At 40.2% G+C, this 25472-nt stretch overlaps 3 protein-coding genes across 5 annotated transcripts; 2 read left to right on the top strand and 1 right to left on the bottom strand.

Annotated features, from left to right (window-relative positions):
* Positions 1 to 1356: 1356 nt before the first annotated feature.
* LOC114545596 (uncharacterized) lies at positions 1357 to 3660 on the top strand. The gene is made up of 3 exons (XM_028563986.1): positions 1357 to 1963; positions 2086 to 2119; positions 2463 to 3660. Exons 1-3 carry the CDS (start codon positions 1724 to 1726, stop codon positions 2843 to 2845), a joined length of 657 nt encoding a protein of 218 aa, XP_028419787.1. The 5' UTR covers positions 1357 to 1723; the 3' UTR covers positions 2846 to 3660.
* A 10826-nt stretch (positions 3661 to 14486) lies between these two features.
* On the bottom strand, positions 14487 to 17252 carry LOC114573145 (tumor necrosis factor ligand superfamily member 14). Of its 3 annotated transcripts, XM_028605114.1 has the most exons (8): positions 17202 to 17217; positions 16938 to 17027; positions 16346 to 16614; positions 15669 to 15701; positions 15537 to 15570; positions 15324 to 15395; positions 14985 to 15222; positions 14487 to 14818 (listed from the first exon to the last, which is right to left on the bottom strand). In XM_028605114.1, exons 3-8 carry the CDS (start codon positions 16541 to 16543, stop codon positions 14614 to 14616), a joined length of 780 nt encoding a protein of 259 aa, XP_028460915.1. In that variant the 5' UTR covers positions 16544 to 16614; positions 16938 to 17027; positions 17202 to 17217; the 3' UTR covers positions 14487 to 14613. The 3 variants fall into 3 exon arrangements, with proteins under 3 accessions (XP_028460915.1, XP_028460907.1, XP_028460923.1); XM_028605106.1 differs by having other exon boundaries at positions 16938 to 17252; XM_028605122.1 differs by having other exon boundaries at positions 16346 to 16466; positions 16938 to 17252.
* A 3263-nt stretch (positions 17253 to 20515) lies between these two features.
* On the top strand, positions 20516 to 24424 carry tmed1b (transmembrane p24 trafficking protein 1b). Its single transcript, XM_028604408.1, has 5 exons — positions 20516 to 20812; positions 22339 to 22436; positions 22546 to 22735; positions 23704 to 23871; positions 23991 to 24424. Exons 1-5 carry the CDS (start codon positions 20615 to 20617, stop codon positions 24039 to 24041), a joined length of 705 nt encoding a protein of 234 aa, XP_028460209.1. The 5' UTR covers positions 20516 to 20614; the 3' UTR covers positions 24042 to 24424.
* The last annotated feature ends 1048 nt before the right edge of the window (positions 24425 to 25472 follow it).

The following is a 25472-nucleotide window of genomic DNA, read 5'->3' as shown; positions in this document are numbered from 1 at the left end:
GGAATAGATATTTGGCAGCTCCTATGTTTACTTTTGTCTAACTCATTCGCTCAGTCAGTCTGCCGTTTCCTCTTTCTCTGTTCCTCCGACAATTCTTTCCTAGCTTTCTGCTTCTTTTTTGCCGGCTCATCCATGACGATAGTGTGAAAAACTCCATTGCTTCTTTGTTAGCCAGTTCCTGAATGGGCGTGTGTGTGCAGTGCCGTAAAGCAATTTGTTACATTGCAAGACCTGATGTCACGCGATACTTCCTGACGGCGGCTCGCCGGCCAAAAGTTGCAAGAAAAAAAAAAGTCATATAACCATTCCAACGACTCCGAAGATGTTCAGTTAAGGTAAATTAAGCTAAAAAAAACCTGGCATAGTTTGCCTTTAAAGCAGGGGCACCAAAAATAGGCGGTGGAAAGTAGGGAAGGGGCCTTTGCTGCCCCCTCCCCCAACACACACATTTTGCCCTGGCTTGATTTGGCGCTGCAGCTGGTGTGATCCCATCACAAGATGGTGTCTAGTTTTTAAACAGTGTTATTTCTTTTAAGTCATTTTGGTGTTAAAAACTGCAACAACAAAAACGTGCTTATGCACTCTGATAAAATGACCTATTGCAATTGTGGTCAATGATAAAATGACCTAAAAAAGCCACAAAAACACAGATATAGATAATTGTGTCCTGTGTGGCATCTAATTCCACGGGCTACATGAACATAATGAAATCACTTTCCCTATCTTCCCCTTTCCCTCACCTTTTCTGTCTCCCCCTCTCTCACTCGTGATGTGGGGGCTGTTGGCTAGTTTTTTTTATGTCTTGGGATACCTGCAGCTCTTTTTCTCTCTCTCACGCACACACGCACGCACACACACACACACACACACACACACACACACACCACACAACACCACACCATAGGCCTACTACACGCACTACAATGGGGGATTCCCATATATTTTTGCAAAACCGCAAAATTTACATTCTGATTTGTTACGGCACGTCAGGTAGGCCTATATAAACCTGGAGGAGTGACGCTGTGACCTTTATTTAGCTTGATGATGACAAAATGCCCCACCCTATCCCATTGCATCTCATACATGCGCGCAATCGTACGCACACCTGGTTCTCTTCTAGGCCTACATGTACTAGCCAAAAATACTTTTCCAATAAGGGCATCAAGTCCACCTTGAATGGCACAATGGAGATAATAAAAACATAATGTTATATTTTTATGCTCTCCATTGCGCCACTTTTGGCAGGCGTGTGAGGTTCGAAGTGAAAAGGGCGAGCTTTAGACTCTCTCGGAATGTAGTGAGGCTGGTGGATGCGCATTTTCTCTCCCTTTCGCTTTCCACCGCACAGCAGTTTTTGCGCAATCAAAGGGAGAGAGCCGCGGAAAGTCTCCGTCTCGTTTTCTCAACTCGCTTTCATGCAGCGGAGGAGGGGTGTGTGTGTGAGGAGGCGAGAGGGAAATCCATGACTTCCGCGTTTTTCCTCCGTGTCTGAAACTGTGTGTATAGTAGGCTACTGTATAGTATAAAAAGCCATCATGGTGCTCACAGACGCGACATTCACATTAAGACGCGGACTGGGCTGTGTGATATCAAGAGGACTATCTTTGTGGAGGTATACCCCCGAACATCTGGAGCTTTACAACTTCTAAAGCCTTTTGTTCACTGAGTCTAAAAACTGGACGGTTTGAACAGTCTCCCTGAAGCTCAGGCATCCTGCCGATTGATGGGACACCAAGATAAAGAAATGGACATTGAGTCTCTCCAGAAGAGCAGCCGCCGCCGTGGAAGCTGCCTGGACGTTTTTCTCTTCGGTTCAATCATATTTCTGTTCGTGACAGTGGCAGCTGTGGCTGCCGGCGGACTGATGGTTGTGATGGAGCTGCGGTCCGAGCTGCAGTCCAAACTCACGCGTCCGCATGTTGAGCCTGGAACGTCGAAGCTGTTAGGAGACCCAGCATACAAGGTAAACAAATGACTCCTGTTACTAAAATCTGAACAATCACCTTTCCCCCCCTCCTATTTAAAGTTTGACCCATGTCCTCTGCACATTTTAATCATCCATTTTATTTTCGATTTTGTCAACAGATGCAGAACTTTGTCTTTTTGGAAGCCCTCTCAAGTAAGTCCGCTTTTATTTAAAGCAGCCACATAACATAAATGTTTAGTGACAGATTCACAAAATTGTGCAAACTTTTTTTTTAGCGTATGGAGATGAGAATGGTGCCTTCCTTTAGGGCCATAATGTAGAACTTTTATTCTCACCATAGACAATATAATTTCCAAATTTAAAGATTCTTCATTTGCATCACTAAAATGACATGAAAAAGATTTAATTATTTTTAGCTGTCCTTAATCATGTCAGACTTAAGGCCAGACAATGCCAGAACGGAAGGTAACTGTCAAGCCTGTTGTTGCTCTGTGTATACATAATCTAAATTAGATGTGTTTGTCTTCTCCTGCAGGCGAGTTGAAGAACTCCACCATGCCCTGGACTCCAGTCCACTACGCTGCTGGGAAGTCGGTAGGAAGCATCTTCATGTTTGATTCAGAGCAGCATTGGCTGAAGGCCAATCAAGTGGGGAACTACTTCATGTACATTGAGCTCAACCTCACCTGCACCTACAACTGCAACGCAGGCATCCTCAGGGTGAATGTGGGCAATAAGCTCACCTGCGAGGTGAAGCTTCCGGCTGTAGCAGATTCAACACCTATGAGCAGACAGTGCTGGACAGTGAGCCAGCTCAATGAAGAGAAACTGTTCACTCAGATGATTGTACCAAAGGGACTGGAGAACTGGAAATTGGAGCTGAGCGGCTCAAAATTGGGGATGTTCCTTGTGGACTAATGTGGACACTGTACATCTGTCATCATGATGCAGATCCACCCAATGACTTTTGGGCCGTAACCAAAGAACAACACTCGTTTTTGTTTACTTAAAGTCCAAGTAGGTGAAAATGGGCAGGCACCTGTGCCATTTTCAAAGCTATGACCAGATTTCTAGCAAACTAAGACAATGAAGCTCATCAGGATTTTAAGGTGGAATATAAGAGAAGTTGCATTTATGATGATGCAAACAGCGTATGAAAAAGACTAGACACTCACCTCATTCTGCATACATGTAAATATGTTACTTTGTATATAATGTATTTATTTGGAACTATTTATATAAATATTTTATATTATTCTGATGTAGATATCACTACATTCATGTTCATGTGCAATATGTTGCAAGTTTAATTAGCCTACATTGAGTTAAATGTGACTTTATCACTCAGTTTTCATTTCATAAATGGCTGAGGGCATATAGTTTAGGCTTACAAAAATGTGTGATTATAATTCTGCTCCAAAACCCCAACAAGCTCCTCAGAGACCTCATTAAGATCTGGTGTAGTTAAAGTGAAGTCATTTAATCTCTTCAGTGATGAGTAACACTCTGCACTTAAATGACTTTTACAGAAACAAGGTCCCATAAAAATGATCCTTCTGGAATCAAAACATAACCAGAATGACTAAAATATCTTTAATATGTGGACTCATGAATGCCGAAAATGTTTTGTTTTTGAAAGGTATGTACTGTAAGTCCTATGGACAAACTACACATTGGTAAATGTAATGTATTTTATTGTAATCCATATTAAACTTGGAAATGGTGAACACTGAGATCATTTTGGTGTGAGTGGCAAATGACGAGTGTGAAAGTAATCGTGACAAAGTTACAAGTTGGATGTATGAAAGGTTTAGGTCAGGGAAAGTTCCTTGCTGTTACGCAGCCCATACCGGGAACTGTATGTACATCACTTCCTGTTTATTTACCAAACAGTTTGGTTTGAAAAAAAAAAATCTCTATGTGGGCCAGCAAACAAACACAATTACACCTCCTGTGTGATATAACCCCCAAGTGAAAACCTAGTTGCGGCTTCTCAGGGCACACACGAAGCAGAAGGAATGCTCAAATATCTAAGACAAAATGCTGAATAAGATTTGAAAAAGTCTAGCTTGTACTCAGCTTTATATAGCAATTTCACAGACTGACTATGCTCCAATAGACTCGGCTGCATCAATACATTGACCAAATAAATGGTTGGACAAAACAGAATTTTCTATTAAATAAAGACAAAACTGAGATCATTGTCTTTGGTGCTAATGAAGAAGGGCTAAAAGTGGAGGTTCCTTTTGAAAAAAACAAGTCAGAAATATTGGCGTTATTAGGGATTCTGATCTCAGTTTTAACAGCCAAATCAAGTCAATAACGAAGTCAGCCTATTATCACCTATGTAGTGAAACTTACGTACATATATAAAAAGGATTTAGAAAAACTAGTTCATGCCTTGATCTCAGGTTAGTGACGAAGGAAAAGTTGCAGTATGTAAAGATACAAGCTTTAAAGTGGAATTAATCTAAACCCAAATGCGCTATTATGTGTTAGAAAAGATCATTGAACATCATTCAACATTGAAGTGTTCTCCATGAATGTGAATCACTGTGAGTTACTCTCCTGTTAATAATCACAGTCAGAATCCTGTTGTCACAGATATACAGCGCTTGTTAAGAAAATAACTTTTGGTTGTGTAAGAGAGTCAAGTCAGATAGCTCTCAGTTAAACCAGAAGTAATAAAAAGTGATTAGATATGTTTGCTAAATATTTGTCAGTAATGAGGTCATGGTATTTTGGTGAATGTTTCTGTTACAGCTTAAAAGAGTCACTGTGCTAGCAGCTCAACAGAAAAGCTGTGAAAACCACTTCCTCATTTTAGAGACACATGCATTTAAAATAGACTTTTTTTTTTAGATTCATACTAGTTAATAGATTACAATCTAATCTGACAAATCTAGTTCTGCTGTAAATATGTTTAATTCATCTAATGTCTTTTTAATAAAATCTTGTTTGTTGTTCTTTCACATAGCCTACCTTAACTAAGACAAATAGGCTACGTCATATTTTTTCAAGTGACATACACGAGGGGGCCTGGTATATTCTCTGTGTTAAGGGGTCCTTGGCTGAAAAAATATTGATAACCTCTGGGTAAGACTACTGTAATGGTATTTTCTTAGATCTCTCCAAGGAAGCACAAAAGCTTCAGCTCACTCACAATGCCGTTGCTATGTTCTCACAAAGACTAAGGAAGCGGAACACATCACACTAATTCTCACGCAGGTCTCTGCAATGGCAACCAGTCACTTCTAGCCTTGACTTTAGGTTACTGCTGGTTGTCTATAAATCATCTAATAGTTTAGGGCCTAAATGCATTTCTGACCTACTTCATCATATTTTTATTTTTATTCATAATTTTTTTTAACCTTTATTTAAGTAGTAAGTAGTAAGTCGATTGAGAATAAATTCTCATTTGCAACGACAACCTGTCACATTCACACACACATTCATTCCTGGAAGCTGCCCAGTAGGCTACAACCACAGTCTGATCTGCTGGCTAAGGCATGGATACCCGACCCGAGGCCGACGGGTCCCGACGGTAGGCTACCCGACGGGTCGGGCCGGGTTCGGACAGATATTTAAAATTATGGTCGGGGTCGGGTCGGGCTCGGTCATATCAGCGCGATAAGGCATTTGTTGTAAAATGGTGTTGCGGGCGGCTCCTTTTAAGAGAGCTCAGTATGTGTGTGTGTGTGTGTGTGTGTGTGTGTGTGTGTGTGCGTGTGGTAAGAGGGCAGAAGAGAGATAGAGAAAGGGGAAGCAGATGTGTTGTAGCCTAGATGCAACCGGAGCAGAGTTAGTGGTTATTAATTTTATAATGTGGGCCCTGGAGGTAACGAGTCTCTCCTGGTTTTCTGATCACGGTCGGAAACGAAGCGATCAGGAGAGGTTAACCCATTGAACATTTTAACAGCTTATTAACGTGCGCTTGTTGCCCCGTGTGCGCTGATGCGCTCATCTGTTGACATTTCCGAATGCCTTTACAGTTGCTTGACAAAAGCGGGCTTTCCACATAAACAAACGTAGCCTACATGTGTCATTAGTATGAGGAAAACAAATTAGATTTTAACTGTGTCGGGCTCTGGTCGGGCTCGGACATAAATTTCTTAATACCTGTCGGGCTAGGGCCGGGTTCGGTCACGGCTCTGTCGGACGCGGGCCGGCCTCGGACAGAAAAATTCGGCCCGATCCGGACTCTACTGCTGGCCACTGAGCAGCTCCACTGGAGCGGTTGGGGTTAAGGGCCTTGCTCAAGGGCACCTCAGTGGTGGTAATGAGGGAGGGACAAGCGCAACAAAACATGATGAAGCTGCATTTAGTTGTAATCCCATCTACTGTTTGAGCAAACTGCCAGAATATCTCAGATTTGCACCAACTGTAGCTACAGGCTAAAGACTTATGTGCATTGCTGACTTTTATTTGAAATTGCATTCTCTGCTAGATTTGTACTAAAAAGTGTACATTTGCCTTGTATCTATCTTTTCTTTTTTTCTTTCTATAGGTTACTCTTTTATTCTACTTACCTGTGTCTTTTTAAATGTCATTATGTAAAGCACCTTGAGTTGCCTCTGTGTATGAAATGTGCTATATAAATAAACTTTCCTTACCTTCAAAAAGCTCTTAAAAGCTCCACTGAGCAGCAGAGAGACATGGTTGACGATTAGCTGGTGAACATAGTGGAACATTTAGCAACTAAAGAGCCAGATATTTTTGTCGTTGTATTTGGTAGAGACCAAACAGAGTGAATTGGCCCTATTGCATATATATTGTTATATACATCACAGACACGAGCACAAATAAATGATATATATATATATATATATATATATAACTGCTGGATGTGTAAAAAAGCAACTGTTTGCAAACACATTTGCACTTAATAGGTGATAATATGTTATTGTTGTGTTAGTAACTTGTTTCCACAGCCCACAAGTTGTAGTAAAATAACCTATTTTTGACCTCTAGTAGCGCTACAGAATCTTTTTTTTCGTTATTATTGGGTCCTTCTTTTGTTTGTATTGTGCAAATGCACACAGGTGACGTGATTCACATTCAAAAATGGTTTCCCACTATTCAACTGTTCTACAAGTGGTGGTAACGCACCAAGAAATGCAACAATGCATCAGCTTTGCAAATGTTTTATGAGGAAGCATGGTGTGTAACACTTAAAAGAAACACCATAATGCAGGGCGGCCTCTAGCTCACCGAGTAAGAGCGTTCGGCCCCGTCCTGCAGCGGCCCGAGTTCAAATCCAACCTCTGGCCCTTTGCCGCATGTCATCCCCCATCTCTCTCCCCCTTTCATGTCTATCCACTGTCACTATAATAAAGGGAAAAGCCCCAAACCATTATATCACTTTGTCTGCTGTACACCTGACTGTCTTATAGGCTATATTATCTCTCCTACACATTCTGGACTGTGGTCATAACATCTACATCTTATAACTTATTCCCTGTTATATATTGTTCTGTTAATATTTAATAATAAGCAATTGCACTGTTCAATCCCTGCACTGTTCACTTTTGCACTACCACCATTGCACACACTATACCATAGCACCTACACATGGTCAGTCCATACCAGACCTTTGTAATCACTTCACAAATTGTTAACTATTTAAATTTCTGAGTGATTTTATGTATGTGAGATATATGTGTGTATGTGTGTTTGTTGTGTTGTTTGTCTAAGCTACTGGATGCTTAAAATGTCCCTCGGGATGAATAAAGTATCCATCCATCCATCCATCCATCCATCTATTCATCCATCCATCCATCCATTGGTATCTATCTATCTTTCTTCCCTGTCTTTGTTGACGCATTACTGCCACCTGTTGATCAGTGGATAGTGTGATATCATTGGTAGGACTGTGTGACATGCACTCAACAGTGCACCCCAACTACACCCAACATGTATATACTTGTATGAGATGAATAAAATGTAAGCACTGCAAGTCAAAATGTTTAGATGTTTTGTCACTATGGCAGAGGACCATTGTGTCCACCTTTCAGTCTTAGCCCAGTCCTTCATTGAAAATGGTTACTGTACTGTTTTTTGTCTAGCTAACAGAATACAATTGTGTATAAAACTGAAGAAAAAAAAATAGGATTTTAGGGTAAGAGTAGCCTCCAAGGTTTGACATCACACATTGCACTCATACTGCCAAGGAAATTGTAACCATTTTTATTCACAAACATAAGTAACTTCCACACATCAGAGTAAAAAGAAAATGTATACAGAATAATATACTGTAATATAAACACACAAACAAAAAACAAGGAAAATTATATGTAGCCTACAGTGCTGCAAATAAAGCTGGAGTTTCACAACTAACAGTTCTTCACTGGTCGCTGTCACCTTCCTGGCCATCCACACGCTGCTGTCTGTCTGGCCACAGATTCTCGTCCACATCACAGCGTATATTCTCCCTTGCGATGCAACGAGGGAAGAAACGGCATGCATGTCGTAACCATCCCCTACACTGATCTCCTGTAATATCCTCACACACAGCGTCCATTGCATGGAGCAGGGACCTCTGATCTTGAGCGTGATGCTCATACACTCTCCCCCTCCAAGCGGAGAAATACTCCTCAATAGGATTGAGGAAAGGAGAGTAAGGTGGTAGAAACACCATGACCATCCTTGGATGAGTAGTGAACCAGGTCCTGATGAGCGGGCCACGGTGGAAATTCACATTGTCCCATACAATGACATATTGTGGTAGGTGAGGCCCTACGAGACCTCTCTCATTTTCAGGGATCAAATCAAAATGAAGATGGTCCAAGAAGATGAGGAGCTTCTGTGTATTGTATGGGCCAAAACTGGGGATGTGAGTGGCCACACCATTCTCAGAAATGGCAGCACACATCGTTATATTGCCCCCTCTCGCTGGCCTGGGACATCCACCATGGCCCGGTGGCCAATAATATTACGGCCACGTCTATTACAGCCAGCTTCATCCATAAACACAAGGATGTAAGGGGTCTCGTGTCCTTCCAATGCCATTATTCTCTACAGTAGAGTAAAAAAAGAAAACATCAAATCAGTCATACAGAAGAGTCATACACTACAGTTACAGACAATTACATAGGAATGTTCTATGTTTTCCACAAGTTCAATATACTACTGGCCACTACTCCAGTGGTTCCAAACCTGGGGTACATGTACCCCTATGCAGAGGTACTACATGGGGTATTTGACAGAAAGGGGAGGGGGAAAATCATCAATGACTAGACTTACTGAAATGTTACAGTAAAACCCAAAGTATTCGATAGATTTACATGGGAGGCACTAATTGCAGCTCTTTGACCCTTTTTCTTATTGTATGGTATATTCTTCAAAATAAGGATTATAATGATAATTGCATCATACAGTAAGCTGCAGTTTTTAGGCAAAATGTTGAAGTCAGATAAATCAAATATTTTCATACCTGGATTACCTGGATTCAGAAATCAGGTAAAGTGGGTACTGAAGCCAAAAAAGTTTGTGAACCACTGCTTAATTGTAAAAAGGTTATAACGATGGACAACCAGTACCTGACTTACATGTACATGCTGGTACCCTGTAAATTTGCTTCTTGTCATCAGATGCTTCTTCAATATCCTGTCTATTGTGGAGATGCTTATTGAGTTGACATTTTGGAATATGGCATTGTCTTGTAGGATTGCAGCGTGGATCTGTGTCAATGTGATGGCATTATTTGCAATCATCATGTTACAGATCTCTTATTCTTGTTGTTCATTGAGAAGTTTTCCTCTGCCACCCAGGCAAGGTTGTCGTCCAATCCTAGACATAGAATTCAAAGGACAACACTCCATTTGTAATGTATACCTTATGTATTCCTTACAGAATGAGTTACCAATGTAATTGTATTGTTGTTTTACTTACAGTAACTTTACCACAATTCTAATGCATCACTGCACAGTGACTGGAATACTACTGTAAACTGTATTTTTAGTATCATAACATCCCATTGAGGTAAGATATTACTGTAGGCCTATCACACACACACATACACACACACACACACACACACACACACACACACACACACACACACACACACACACACACACACACACACACACACACACACACACACTAAATGAATAGGTAAATGAGTAAATAAATATATTTCTTTCTCTATGCACAATGTCCTGTCCTATACAACATATAATTCCATCATTGACTGACTACATACCTGTTTTCCCTGCGAAAGGTTTGGATGATGGAGGAGACTGTAGAGTGAGGCACATTAGGCTGCACTCAGCAACCTGCCTCCGCCATTGTGAGGCCATGGTTGATGACATGGTTTATAATTGTGGCCCAAATTTCATCCGGGACAGCATGGTGTCTTCGTGCACCTCGGCCTCTTCCCCCTATTCCACCACCACGCACCCTAACTCCTCCTCCTCTACTTCTTCCTCTTCCTCTTCCTCGAGCAGGCAGTTGCCCTTGTTCATTTAGTTGGCCAGGTGCCTGCATGTTCAGAAATTGTACTGGTCCTGCATGGTCAAGCTCTATATATAAATGTTTGGCAGCATTCACAATCATGGACAGCACCTGTCAGGTAACTGATTGGTCATCTGAGATGTGTCAAACTCCTCCTTCGTTAGTCAAGTTCTAGTTTCACCTGACTGTCAATTGCTGTAATCAATTTATCAAATGTTCCAAGAAATTCATATATGGTATTCATGGTATTATGTTCTTGACTAATTTTGACAATTGAACAGACTATTGTGCATGTGATGACTTATACAATGAAATGACGCTGACACGTTTTGGAGAGAACAACCATTAGACTGAGAATCAACAATCAGTTTAGATCAACAAGATCTATTCACTTGGAAATTGTCCTAAATGTAGGCTACCTGTACTTAATCATTTCCAAAGATGTACTGCGACACTGAGACATTAACTAAGACATGCAATTTGATGAAATTAATGAGAAATTCAATGCTGTTGTGAACAATTGCCAAGTGGTTTGGCGGTTGGTCCATGTTGTTTTGAGAATGTCATTTCTGTTTCAAGAAATGAGCCAAACCAACAACTGTAAATTAATGTAATGGAGTAAAAAGTATGTTTGCTTTTGAAATGCAGTGGAAATTAGGTATAAAGTGGCACAAGATAGAAACAAAAAGTAAAAGTAAAGCATAAGTAACTCAAAATTGTACTTACAGTTTTTCACGATCGCTATGACACTTTTTTCAATACTTTTAACAACTTTCCTAAACTCTTAACGCACCAACACACCTACAACACACGATTGGCAAAACGGTTAATTTCATGCTCAAAATCACACATTGTAAACTAAACTCCAACACCAATTTTCAAAATACAATAATTCACTAACACAATACACTGTGTTTACCAAAACAATGTAATCATGTCTCAAAATCAAATAATTCTTCCAAAACACTAACAGATGTTCTCTCCCAACAGGAACATTTAGTCAATCATAGCACAATGTCATAAAAAACACTAACATCCCATGGAATAACAGAAACTACATTATTTTATGTATCAGGTCTGCCCTTATACAACAGACAAAAGTGACTGTATTGATCATAGATTGTGTTTTGCACTGCAGTTTCTGTTGAAGCCTCTACATTTTTGTTTTGTTGGGTTTAGCAAATTTTTTTAAAGATTATTTTTTGGGGTTTTCTGCCTTTATTCGACAGGACAGCTAGTTGAGAAAGGGCAGAGAGAGAAAGGGGGAAGACAAGCAGGAAATAGCCACAAGTTGGATTTGAACCCTGGATATCTGCGTCAAGGCATAAACCTCCAAGTATATGTGTGCATGCTCTACCCACTGAGCCAACCCGGCCACCATTTTCTTTCGTTTGCTGCAGAGATTCAATACAAAAAATGATTGACCCATCTCAGAGTGGCTTTATAGAAAGTACGGTTTGTGAAAAAAAGGAGACAGAGACAGAATTGTCCTGGTACTCCTCTTCCTCTCCCTCGTGAAGGCATTTTTCTTATTTTCTGTGTTCATCTACAGTATATTGTTCAAATAGGTCATTTTTTACTGTACTACCATATGATCATGCGATTGAAAGAACCTCAACACCTGAGTGTGTTTCCTAGAAGGGAATCAGCTGTGATCGATCTATTTGCATGACTTCAATCAGCTGTTTCTCAATAAATGCATATATAAAATGCAGGGAACATATTTGTGTTTCAATTTACAATATGATCAGCTGTTCACTTTGACTTTAGCCTATAAGTTAGGTTTAGAACATGATGCTATCTGTTCTGACATACAGTGTGAAAGCATTTGTAAATTTGGCAGTGAAGATCCATTGTTTTGGTCTTGGTGGAGCTTGTGTGTAAAAGAAGTTCAAGCATTTTAAATTTGTGTTAACTGAATGCATTTTGTGTCAAAGCAACAAGATATGGGTTAATTGTATAGCCTACACAGACGGATGTTGTGCTAACTGTGTTAAGAGCTTAGGAAAGTTGTTAAAAGTATTGAAAAAAGTGTCATAGCGATTGTGAAAAACTGTAAGTACAGCACTTGAACAAATACACTTGATATCTTCCAACACTGTCATTGGCATGAGGTGTCTTCTTGTGCAAAGCTTTCATGCTCAAGCTGCAAGAGTATTATCGTGTTGTGTGTTTGTTTCACTTAGATACAAAGATGTTTATCTGCATCTCAGCAGGAAATGACCCAAATGTCTCCGTTGCATCTGAGGTCAGTCTTTCCACTCACACACATATGGTTACCTGTCTGTATACCTGTCTACACGGTTTCCTGTGTCTTCACAATTTTCTCATCATTGTGCTTTGCTTTTTGTGTTTTTTCTAATTCCCTGGCAGAATTCCCTCATTGTTTGCCGACCACTCCTTTACTTAACTTTTCTGTACCTCAGTATGTCTTTTTTCCCATATGACACTGCTGCAATGTCTGCAAAACGTTCCCCTGTACACTGTGAAAAGAGCTGAGTCAGTCACACCAACCTCAGCACCTCAGCAACCCTTCCCCTCCATCCTCTCCGTGGTGCATCCTTACTCAACCACATCCTGCTCTTCACACACACAAACACACACACACACACACACACACACACACACACACACACACACACACACACACACACACACACACACACACAGGCGTTGGTGTATGTTGTGTATCAATAAATCTGCAGCTGTGGTTTGTGTTAGTGTGCTTAAGCTATCTAAGTTGGTTCCAAACTGTTTGCTGTGTGTTTGCACAGTTTGTAATGTGAGCAAAATAGAAATCTGTTCATACTGTATCACAGATAATCTATTTAATACATTTTTCTTGTTGATTTTTTTTCATCTGTCCATATGACATTTTCAGGAACTGATGCCACCTCACATTTTTATTTGATAAGAAAGTATTTTATTCACACAACAATCTATACAACAAATTATCAAGTAGAATTATATCTGAATATCAGATACATTTTATGATATCACAACCATTTGTGGCTTATTCATAAGGGATTGAAATACATTAATTGAGTACAGTATAATTTAGATTATATATATTGTTATATACATATATACAATTCACCACAACATATGGTGTAGCACAGAGATATATATATATATATATATATATATATATATATATATATATATATATATATATATATATATATATATATATATGGGCCCTATTTTAACAATCTGAAACGCAAGTATCAAACGCCAAACGCAAGTAGCTTTGTTTGCGGATCTCTGGCGCTGTTGCTATTATACCGGCGGGATAGATGACTCTTGTGCCCGAAGGCAAATCTAAAATGGGTTGGTCTGAAGTAGCTACATAACTCATAGGTGTAGTTTGGGCGTAACGTGCATTAAACCAATCAGAGCGTTATCTCACATTTCCTTTAAAAGCAGGCGCGCTTCTTCAATGGCGGATTGCTATTATAATGGCGAATTTGCTAGGCGCACGCTCTTAATACATCCATGGGCGCACGCCAGGAGCGGTTCACAGACGAGGAGACCGACGTTTGATATTGATTTTTCATTTTGACAAAATGTAAATAAAGAAATGTCACAAAAACATAAATTCCGATGTTTTGGGCTCACTCTCACTGAATCACGAGGTTATGAATGCATGGTGATATTTTTTCAATGTAGTCTTAGACCGAGATTACCTCACTATAGACGATGCAGCTCTTCTGTCTCTCCTCTCCCGTGCTGCTGCTGCTGGGGCATCTGGGTTAAGTGGCATCGGCACATGCAGTTCAATATCAAGTCGGGCCCAAGTCCTTAATAAGTTTAAGTCATCAACACATTCATGATTCATACATATTGTGTAAAACAAGGTCATATTTTTCCTTGTATTTATGTATGGTTTGCAAAAATTTGAACTGCTGGGTCCGTGAGATGCAAGCAAGCGCCCTTAAAATAGCATCTGAATAAGCGCCACTGGCTTTAGACATGGTTTTTCCTGGTCTGTGGCGGAATTGTTTTCTGAAACTGCAAAATAGCATTAAATGTTTGCGCCGGAACACGCCTCCTCCTTTTGCTGAACCGCCCCTGGGAGCGCAGGTTCATTCCCTAATTTACCGACGTGCGTCTGTGGAGGGAAAAGTCCGCTGTGCGTCGGGTGCAAAATAGGAATGATACAGGGGTCGGTGTACAAAGTTAATTGCGCTGGGTGTAAGATAGGGCCCACAATATGTTCTGGGACAGAGGTATTATTGCTGCATATTGCCTGGAAATATCATAAAGGCTCCCATGAGGTTTTCAGCAGGTCCTGTACGAATCTTATCTATATTGTTCAATGTGACAAAAATTTTATCTCCGCTCCGCAGGTGGAAGATCCCAGCCAGGAAACTGTTCCACAGATCCTCCCCACCTGAAGCCTTTGCAGTCAAAGGTTTCTGGGTCCGGCAGCGGAAACTAAAGGAAACATGCCAGATATGTCAGAAAGCAAACTTACCACAACATAAAAACGACAGCACCCATTTCAATTTGCCTTTAAAGCTACAAATTGGTTAAAGTCATGTAAGCACTGGTAAGCACATGTGCTTTGACAAAGGAAAGAAGGATTGGTACATTGACTAACCTTTTTGATTGCATAAGTTCTATAGATTCATCGTAGGCAGTGGTGTCTTTCATGACCTTGTGCTGGATAAGGAAACACTCTTCTATAACATCTAATTTCACTTTGGAGTAGAGGTAATAGTAACCGTCCTTCTCAACCAACAACCGGCCATTTTCGTAGCCCATGTTGTAGGTGATGGTTTCGCCATTTTTATGTTCCCACTGTACCACATTGTCCAGCCCTTTAGGATTGTTGGAGCCTGGGATCAAGATGAGAAAGAAGAAAATAAAGGAGAATAGTTTAAATTAATCATTAAGATCATATAAAATGTTTTGGATTGAGTGTTGAGAGGGTTCTAACCTATCAGTTGAGCAAAAGGTCTCTGTTGGACCTGTTCCAGATGTGGTCGCACTGTGGGAATCTCATTGGACTCTGTTCAAAAAAGAAGGGTCAGACCATCAAACCAATCAACGTAAATGTGTGAGGTTTTGCATGTGCAATATCTCAATCTCATATTTGTGAGACCCATCATAATCAGTTATGATTACAGAGAGAGCGAGAGTAACTCCTTACCTTTAGATCCAACTCGAGTCATTATGGTGCCACCCTGAAACAGAAAAAAGCTGAAAACTCCCACACACACACAGCAGTACGACAGTGACTCTACAGCGGTAACAGATATGTGAACTGGACACCCACACTTACCTGCTGACCAGATGTTTGGGAATTGGACATGTTCTGGCAGAGAAAAAAGGGGGTGAAAAATACAAAATGATCATATGGGTGAGTAACAAAATCTGTGTTTGCCAGTAAGATGTCAATAGTTCAAGAGCACGTAAGAACAGGAAGTGCCCTGCCTCATGGGAACCAATAGTAAATTTACATTATAACCATGACTACTAGTTATTATTTTATTTGGTCATAAAGGTATTTGAATGCCTCAGTTTTCATGTGATATAAACACACGCCAACTTCCTGTCTTTTAGCTACTGAGAAATACAATGGCTGGTAAAGGGTGGGTTATCTTAGCACATTGTACAGTCTCTAAGGTTTGATTTTAAACTGTAGTGAATATTACATAACATTCAAAGTGAACAATATAATCGAGGCAGATGTGTAATAAACAACATTATGAAACTTTCTTTAAAAAGTGAAGTTATATTGTGGGTTTGCTCTTGAGAGAGAAAAGAAAGGGAAGTAAAACTATAGAGAAAGAGTCAATTTGACGCATTTGCCATCATAGTCCTGTAACTTAAAGGGCAAATAACCTACGAACAAATGTGTTCAGCTGTTCACTAGTGTCTGTGGCTGGTTATGACGTAAAGGAAAATAGGGAAATTCTCGAGGATAGGAATTTCCATTTGCTTCAAGCTGTCTCTCACCTGTGTTTTTTTGTATAGACTGTAGATTAAACATCCCTCGACAACAAGTCCAAACAGGGCAAGTCCCACCATCAGGAGAAGAAACCTTTGGCCTACTCTCGCCCATCTTGGTTTCTTCCCACTGTGCACAGAGACGTAGTTGGCTTGGCTGTCCACCACAAACACCTGGGGGCATGTACCCACACTTCCCTCTGCCATCCCACCAGATCACACTCAACTGCGATGTTAGGACTAATGGTAAAATGGCCTGATGTGGCGAGGAAGGGATACTGAAAGAGATAGGGTTAGGGTTAGGTAAAGCAAAGAAACTGGGAAGAGAAACAAAGAGAGATGAGAAAAAACTAAAAAAAATAGAAGACAGAAACAGACTGAGAGACAGGCATGAGAAACAGAGACATGGGCTCAGGAGGTTTTGTCTACTGTGCTTACAGTAAGTACATGCAATGCAACCAGCTTCTGGGAAACAAAGTGATTTCTACATACCCCGAGTACTGCAAGCATACAAGAAGAGACAGCTTCAACATGCTCAATGAATAAATAAATATATAATGTCCTATTGTTATTTGTTCAAGGTAGTTCAGAAAGAGATTACCTTGGATTTAAATGTGCACCAGATGTTTCCCCACAGCTCAGCCAACCATCCAGCCGCACAGGTCAGTTTTCACACGCTCCTCTGAAACTCCTTAGGGATATTAAATACCAGCAATGTTCTTAAGCAATTAAACTGAAATAACAATAAAATCAATTTCAGATATGCCACTGTGTATCAAGACTTCTCTAAATTTCTCATTTTCTGAGAAGAAGAAAAAAAAATCCTCTGTCTGCACCACAAGTACAGATCTACGTGCTCCTTCACCTCTTTTGCGTTTGCTCGCCTGCTGTCAACTATCCCTAATATTGCTTTACAAGCAAGCTCATGTAAGGAGGAAATGAAGTTGACACGGGGAAGAGAAAGAGAGAGAGAGAGAGAGAGAGTGTGAGTAGTGTGCATGTGAGTGTGTGTGCGTGTGCGTGGGACACTCCCTACAAATATAGGCTAGTTATCGTCCCTCAGCTTACACTTCCTTTTCTCTGTTTGCAATTTCTCACTCCTTGTGAGTCATGTTCTATTAAACACTTTTGGTTTGTTTGTCACAGTGTCTGTATCCATTTCTTTTTGTGCCAGTTTCTCAGAAACTGGCACAGTCGTTTTGTCCAGATGAACCATGCATTTGGCACGTTTTTAACCCTATTGAACCATGCAGTGTGCGATGTTAAACAACAGTAGAGTTGGAGGTGAGGCTGAGTTGCAGGTGGGACAAGTTGTTGAATTCACCCACACTTTTGACCGCTGCTGCCACAGCCTTGCCCTCTGTCACCCTCAGTCTAATTCAACTACGCTTTAATGCAGCAGAGTGTCACACTACCCTAAGCTGACATTTACAAAGCCACTTCCCAGACATTCTGGCTACTGCTTTCTCACAGATTTGCAAATGTCTCAGATGATGCTTTGAGCAACATGTTTTTGCTCAAAAAATGACGAGGGGGTGGACGACTCCTGGTCGTTAGCTTATTTCAGCCTGCAGTGATTGAAGACGACTAATGTTTTTCAGCTCAAGTGCAAGCCCTCATGTAGCTTTCTTTTCTACAGTCACTGTTTTGTTCAAGAGTTGCTTCACTTTTTCTACCCTCACCTTTTTCCTGTACAACATGATTTTGCCCGCTTTGTTATGCTTGCAACATCCCACCAACGTCTTGCCACCTTTCGTATGTATGTGGACAGTTTAAGAAGTACAGAAATGTGGGGAATCTGTGTTGGTTATACATTTTTTTTCTTTCTTTTTTCTTCTTTTCTACTACTTGAACCAAGTATTTTGAGAATACTTTCATTTACCTCTCTTTCTTAAACATATCTTTTTCACATGTGGTGTTTCAATATGGAATATTGATATATTCTACTTCTATTTGATATCTTATATTTCTATTTCTAAGACCCAATAAAGTATTTGAAGTACGAAAAGAGATGAGTCATGCTTTATCAGTGTTTTTTCATCAGTGTGAAACTCAATTTGTTGTAGGAGGGGATAGTTTGACATGACAGACTCCACATGTTGAAACTATAATTAATACACTTTGACTTACTTACTACCCACACACTGTAACACACACACACACACACACACACACACACACGCTGTGTTCATTGGAGATAAAGACTCAGGGAGGACAGGCGGAAGTTTACACTCCTGGTGGGCCTCTGTGGTTGTTGCTTGTTAAATGAAGTTATTCAGAGAGAAGGAAATGGACCTGGACATGTGTGGAACCCCTAAAGTAGCTTACTTACTGTATTGTGTGAACAGTTAGCTTCATTTAATATTTTATGTGGCGTTTTCTTTTATCGTGCTCCAAATGTTCCACCAAAACAAGTTCCTTCCCAAAACTATTTTGCAGAGCCAGCGTCGCTATGTCCGGAGCTTAGCGCCGCCCAAGACGATTGTGATTGCTTTACTGTAAAGAGATAAAAACAACCCAGGGCATTTTTTTCTCCTATCCTGGAAAATATGTTTGGTAGAACCAACGCGAGACTAGGGCCAATGCGAGACTATCCACAAAGAGACCCAAAGTTATTACAATGAGATGCAAAATGACTAAAAATGCAAAACGTCTCATAATCCGTCAATGGGTGTGTCCAAAAGAGAAGGTCCTCCCGTGAAAAACGACCTCATAGGTAGTTTGTACAAGCAGCAATTACGACCCATATTTACATTTTATTGTTAGGTGCTGCCATATAGTGTCCATAGTGATTATGACTTATAATTATGACTCCATAACCACACTCTTGCATAATTGCACAGTAAAATCTCCAGTCTATGTCTGCAGCACCAGGAGAGATTTTCACCTTGCAACCCAAAAGTGTTCTTATTACCTCTATATATCTAAAAAAATAATAATAATAATAAATAAAATAAATACAAATAGATTTAAATAAAGCCATTAGTTACAACATAATGGTTGGTCACACTCATAGACTGTTAATATAATTACATTTTTTTCCGATTGCTAAACGACAGTGGGCACAACTGGAGTCACATGTGCAAAACTCAAACTACAGTCTGCATTACCAACAGTCACCTGAGCTAAACAGTTCACATCACCTGCAAAACTCATTCAAAGCAACACAACTCTAAACACACGTCTCAAAACAGGCTCAGTGCAGCCAAACACTATGCACAAGCATACCAATTTTTACATAAGGTAAACAAGAAGGAATGAACATCAGCAGTTTTCTTCAATAAAGTATTTTGTCTCCAGTAATTTATGGAATTACTGGGGGAAAAAAACTAAAGGTACATACGTAACAGTACCAAAGAATAGTGTGACTAATCCTGCCTCTCTCCAGCATCATGTGGCAAGTTTTCTTCATCACATTGGATGTCTGCATCATCTCTAAATACAAATGAATGTGGTGTTTCTATTGCTTTCACCTCCATTACTTTCTGAAAAACAGTAAGAACGCAGTTTTACTAAAGTAAAGATATAGTGTTTTTCACTTTTTTTATAGCTGTGTATATAACCTCAGACATCTTACCTGGACATATTGGTATCTTTGCTCTTTTACCTGTTTCTCTCAAACGGTACAGGGTATAATTGTTTCATTCTTATTTGGTGTTTGTATACAAAAAAAGGCTTTCTGAGCTTTCTCTGTAAATACCATATATGTTCACTAACTAGTCTAAAACAAGACACTTGCTTAGGCTTTCAGCTAAAATTGCAATCAGCAGTGTTTCATAGGCACCAGACTGAAATGTTTTGAATGTGTGGTTAACAGTTTTGACAGCAGTGTGTTAGTATTTGGTCAAAGTGCTGTAAATCTACAGTGTTGTGCACGTTGTGGTTAACGTCAAGGGATAAGTGTGTAGAGTTTTGTAAACTGTGTTCAAGCAATGAAAAACGAACTAGAGTTTGGTCCACATTAACTGCTGCTGTGCAGACTGTAGTTAGAGTTTTGCACATGTGGCTCCAGTTGTGCCCACTGTCGTTTAGCAATCGAAAAAAACTGTAATATGCAGTCTATGGTCACACCAGAGTGATCTCTGGGTCACACCATACAGTAGCTTTAACGGTTAACCTCAGCCCTGATTGGAGGAGGTTTGCTACTCTTCCTCCTCTGATTGGTCTGCAGCACCGTCCTCGTTCTGGAACCTCCATCCAATCACAACATCGCAAAGTTCAGCTGCGGAAGAGAGATGGCTGAACTTAGATAGCCCTGTGTTTGGGAATATCTTCACCATGGATCTTCTCCGTAGGAAAGAGGGATGCGAAGGACGACTGCTTGTCCTTGCAGTAGTGTTCTGGTGGTGTTTAGGATCTGTGAGCTGTTTCGGACAGAACCTAGACAGCGAGTTCACGTTTCTGCTACAAGCCGGAAGATCCGAGTGTTTCTTTCAAACAGCAATAAAGAATGGTACGATGGAGGTCGAATATCAGGTAACTGTGTGTGTGTGTGCTCTGCAAACATAATCACTTAGCTAGTGTGTTCACATTTACATGCTGTCTGTTAAAGGCTTATACAAGGAATATTATGTTAATGGCTACAGTTACTACCCGTTGTTCGTTTAGCTAGCTGACATGCTGGTAGTATATTATACTCTATGCCGGGCATATATTTTATTAAGCCAGCATTAAACTGGAGCTGTAAGATACAGTAATGACACATATTCCTCCATTAATATTGTGGGAGTTAACGTGACCAATCTAACAACCACGTACTGCAGCTCACATTTGACAAAAAAAAAAACAACTGTGAAAAACATCCATAACGTCAAATCAAACTTAATTTATCTAGCACATTTTTATGCAATATTGCAATAAGACAAGTACTTACCGAAATAAATGACCACAAAGTGCCTCTTCACTAATAAAGATCAGTGATAACTAAATACTGTACAGGAAATGAGATAATACACACACAGTTTATATTTCGTTTGAATGAGTCAGTATGTAAATGATAGGCTGTACAGTGTACAAGGATGTCTACGAGGCCCAGATCTGGTCATCCAGCAGTTCCTGAAGGGAGGTCGTGGTCCAGTGTTGGTTGAACAGAAAAGAGCCTAGAAAGGACAAAACCCCCATACAGTGTCTGTTGTCTGAGGCACTAGTTTTAGCTATTTAAAGGTCAGCAGCAGAAGTCAGTTCATGCTGTTGATTTACAGGAGTCCCACTCATCAGAGTTCTTTTAACACTTTGAGTGGTTTTGAGCAGCTACCACATAGCCACAGGCGCTCTGTGTGCACAGTGAAATCTCCACTCTACTGCTGTAGCTAACCAATGTTTTTATTATCCATTAATCTGCAGAGTAATTTTTTTTAGAAAATAATGAAAATTTGTCCATCACAATGTCCCAGATCACAGGGTCATGTCTTCAGATTGCTTGTTTTGCAAAAATAACTGTCCGAATATATTCACTTTACTATTTCATAGAGGTTTAAGAAAATGAGCAAATACTCACATTAGAGATGCTGGAACTAGTGAATTTGGGGCATGTTTTAACTGATTGACTGATCGTTTCAGCTTTACTTCTGTCCAACTACATATAAATCATGTAAAAAAACAACAACACTTATTTACACAGGAACTCGTCTTATAATGTAAAGTTGTATTAGTCAGCAGTGTGTTTGTTTAGTGGGTGAGTCTCAATCGTAGAGACGACGATACACACTCTCTTGAAAGGCTCACCCTCTCTCTCCCGGAATTGTTTGTCTTGTGGCATCCTGGTGGCCTAGTGGTTAAGACGCACACCACATTGCTGCAACTTGCTGGAGACCTTTGCTGCATGTCATACCCCTGTCTCTCTTCAGTTCACATACAGTATTTCCTGTCTGTATCTCTAATGTAACTATCTCACAAAGACAAACTGACAAAAATAATTTTCCAAAGAAAATGGTTGACTTCAGAATACCATTCCCTTGTTGCTCAGTGTGTGTGTGTGTATGTATTTGTGTGTGCACATCCAGGTGATAGCAGGTGCTGGTATGGATGTAGACTTCACCATCATCTCTCCAGAAGGCATCCACCTCATCTTTGAGTCTCGGCGCTCTGACGGAGTCCACGTGTGAGTGATACCTCACGTTGGCGTGAATCCTTGATCATATTTCATATTACTTAGCCAGCGATTGTTGGATCTGTCTGTTAATCTTTGACTTTATTTCCTGTTATCCCAGGGTGGAGCCTACGGTGGAGGGAGACTATGAAATCTGCTTTGACAACAGCTTCAGTCGCTTCTCAGAGAAGATGGTGTTCTTCGAGATCATCATCGAGGGTCAAGGAGGAGATGTGGGTGGAGATGAAGAGTGGCTGGGAGTAGAGGAGCCCGATGGAAGCCTCCTGGAGTACAAGCTGGAGGACATCCGGGTGAGATGTTTGTTTAGGGTTTTAAGAAATGAATTCAAAAAAGGAAATCTAGTTCACTATGCAGCTTAAGGTAAACGGTGACCAGCTGTTTTATGAAATTGTGTAGCCTCTTTTTCTTTTTTAAACTATATCTCTGACCTGAAATCTTATATCCTGATATAGATCATTTCATATCTCGATAACGATATACTGTATCACGATATAGCATTTAAATAAATAAATAGCCTATATGAAATAACCGCATTGTAAAGCATAATTTGGGCTACTTATAATTAAATAATTGACAAATGAAGAGTACTGAGTGTTTTCTAATTTTATTGAGAACTTAAGTGCAAAATTAACATAACGTACAAGGATCAGAATGCAAAACGTCGTCCAAATGACGTGAATATTGCCGTAACGCATCTCGGCCGCTGTTTTTTTTGACATTGCGATAGAAACGATATAGATAGACATTTTCATATTGTTTTGACAATATATATCATTATTTCACCCGGTCATACTCTTGTCTTCAGTCAGAACAAATTGGGCTTGGGGCTGAGCGCCATAGACAGGCTGGGGAAGTGGGAAAGTATTGAAGACACAGTCTTCATTTTTGTCTTTTTGTGGGATCTGCTGACAATATGTATACCAGAAGACTCCTGCTAACAGCTAACACCAGCTGGGAAAAATTGGCTACTATTACATAGGTAGACCAAACCACAGCGATGGTTGCGTGATCTAATATTGTGATTTGCCAGCTGACTGACTGACATTTACCACAAAATCAAAACCAGCACAGAAAATCTGTCTCTGCTAAATTCTGTTGAGACAGGAAAGTTGTAGCAGTCAGCCATTAACAACCGCTTAGCAAAATCCGATTCTGTGTACTTTTGAGACCTTCTTCTCTGTCTCTTGCTTCCACTTCTCTCTCATAACAGCCACCACTTTTTTTTAAATCCCTAAAATTGTTCTCATTACTTCCTCAGGAGTCCATGGACTCTCTGCACAGACGCTTGGAGCGCAGCCGGCAGATGCAGACGGTGTTGCGGGCTTTTGAGGCACGGGATCGAAACCTTCTGGAAGACAACCTGTGGAGGGTCTCATTCTGGTCCTGTGCCTGTGTACTGGTGATGCTGTGTGTGGCCCTTACCCAGGTAAATGGAGCACTGACACACCACACAGCACAATATACACTATATATTTTAATCTGTCACGCAGTTTGAATCACATACCCAACATTTAACTATCTGTTTTTTTTCTTCTGCATTCCCAGGTTTACACTGTCCGTAAACTGTTCGACGATAAGCGGAGGGTCTGCACATAGACAGATTATTTTGCAGGAGAACAATCCAATACAAGATGTTTGGCTGGTTACCCATTCAGACTATGCTCCACTATGTTCCATTTAGTCTCCATGAATACCAGCATTCAACATCCGTGTTAGTGGATCTTTTTTACTTTGAAAATGTTGTTTTAGATCGGTTTGTGAGCAATAATTAAATATGATTTGATCATGAAGGGTAGCCAGGTGAGGAAATTCAAATTGGTTATTTCTATTTATTTGTTTAAAAAAATCACGCCGACTTATTGGGACTTTAGCTTATTCACCGTAATCCCAGAGTTAGATAAGTCCATACATACCCTTCGAATCTCCATGCGTGTTGATATAACTGTAACTCTGTCCGACGGCTCCACCAGTAGCTTAGCCTAGCACGGATCTTGAAGGTAATCGGTTCCATCTAGCCTACTGCTCCGAATAAGTGACAAAATAACGCCAACATGTTCCTATTTACATGTTGTGATTTGTATATATACGGTTAGAAGATGGCTGTGTCTCATGTGACCTTGTTGTTTGTACATGCTGTGACTATACAAATTACAACATGTAAACAGGAACATGTTGGAGGTATTTTGTCACTTATTCGGAGCAGTAGGCTAGTTGGAACCGATTACCTTCAGGATCTATGCTAGGCTAAGCTACCGGTGGAGCCGTCAGACAGCGTTACAACACGCACGGAAATGAGAAGGGTATGTATGGACTTATCTTACTCTGGGGGTTACTGTGAATAAGCTAAAGTCCCAATAAGTCGGCTTGTTCCTTTAATGCCTTTCAAATCGTACCACAAACCAATGAGGAAATACATTTTGAAAGGCACTGCCTACATAGACAGAACAATAAATGTAGTATAACTGCTGTCCTATGTTTCTGAAACTGGTGAGTGGTTTTAGGATTTTTTCTTTAAAGGTGAAATTATACCTACTAAAGGTAAGAGGTCAGTAATGTGACACAACTCAAAAACTGATCCACAGAACTCCTATTAAGCTGGTTTACAAGGGATGACGATGTGCAATAGTGTTGTTAGCGTATTTGTTCTTCCTACGGTTTAAGGTGACCAGGTGTTTCCTTGGTTACAGTCGTGTTGATGGTTAGTTCTTTTGAGATGTTACTGATTTTTCTTTTCACGTGCCAGTTCAAGTCTATGCTGACGTGTTGACAAATAAGAATGTAGAATAAGAAAGAGGGATGATTTGCAGTGATTGCCAGTAATGTACTGTAATGTGTCAGTACTCTTCCAGTTTGTAGCATATGTGTATGTCAGTTCATGTATCAGGATAATTCAGTGTAAACATACTGATTGTTTGATGTGTGTTGTGTGTCACTGGCTTCTGTTCGGTCTTCTAGATGATCAAACTTGTTTTCTTTTTCAGATGTATGTTTAACATTTTGATTCTGATCAGACAGCCAGTGTTTTTT

Source organism: Perca flavescens, chromosome 2 (genome assembly GCF_004354835.1).
Source record: "Perca flavescens isolate YP-PL-M2 chromosome 2, PFLA_1.0, whole genome shotgun sequence".
In the NCBI taxonomy this organism is placed as follows: domain Eukaryota; kingdom Metazoa; phylum Chordata; class Actinopteri; order Perciformes; family Percidae; genus Perca; species Perca flavescens.
The sequence above is the reverse complement of the archived record's forward strand: the minus strand, read 5'-3'. Positions and strand labels throughout refer to the sequence as shown.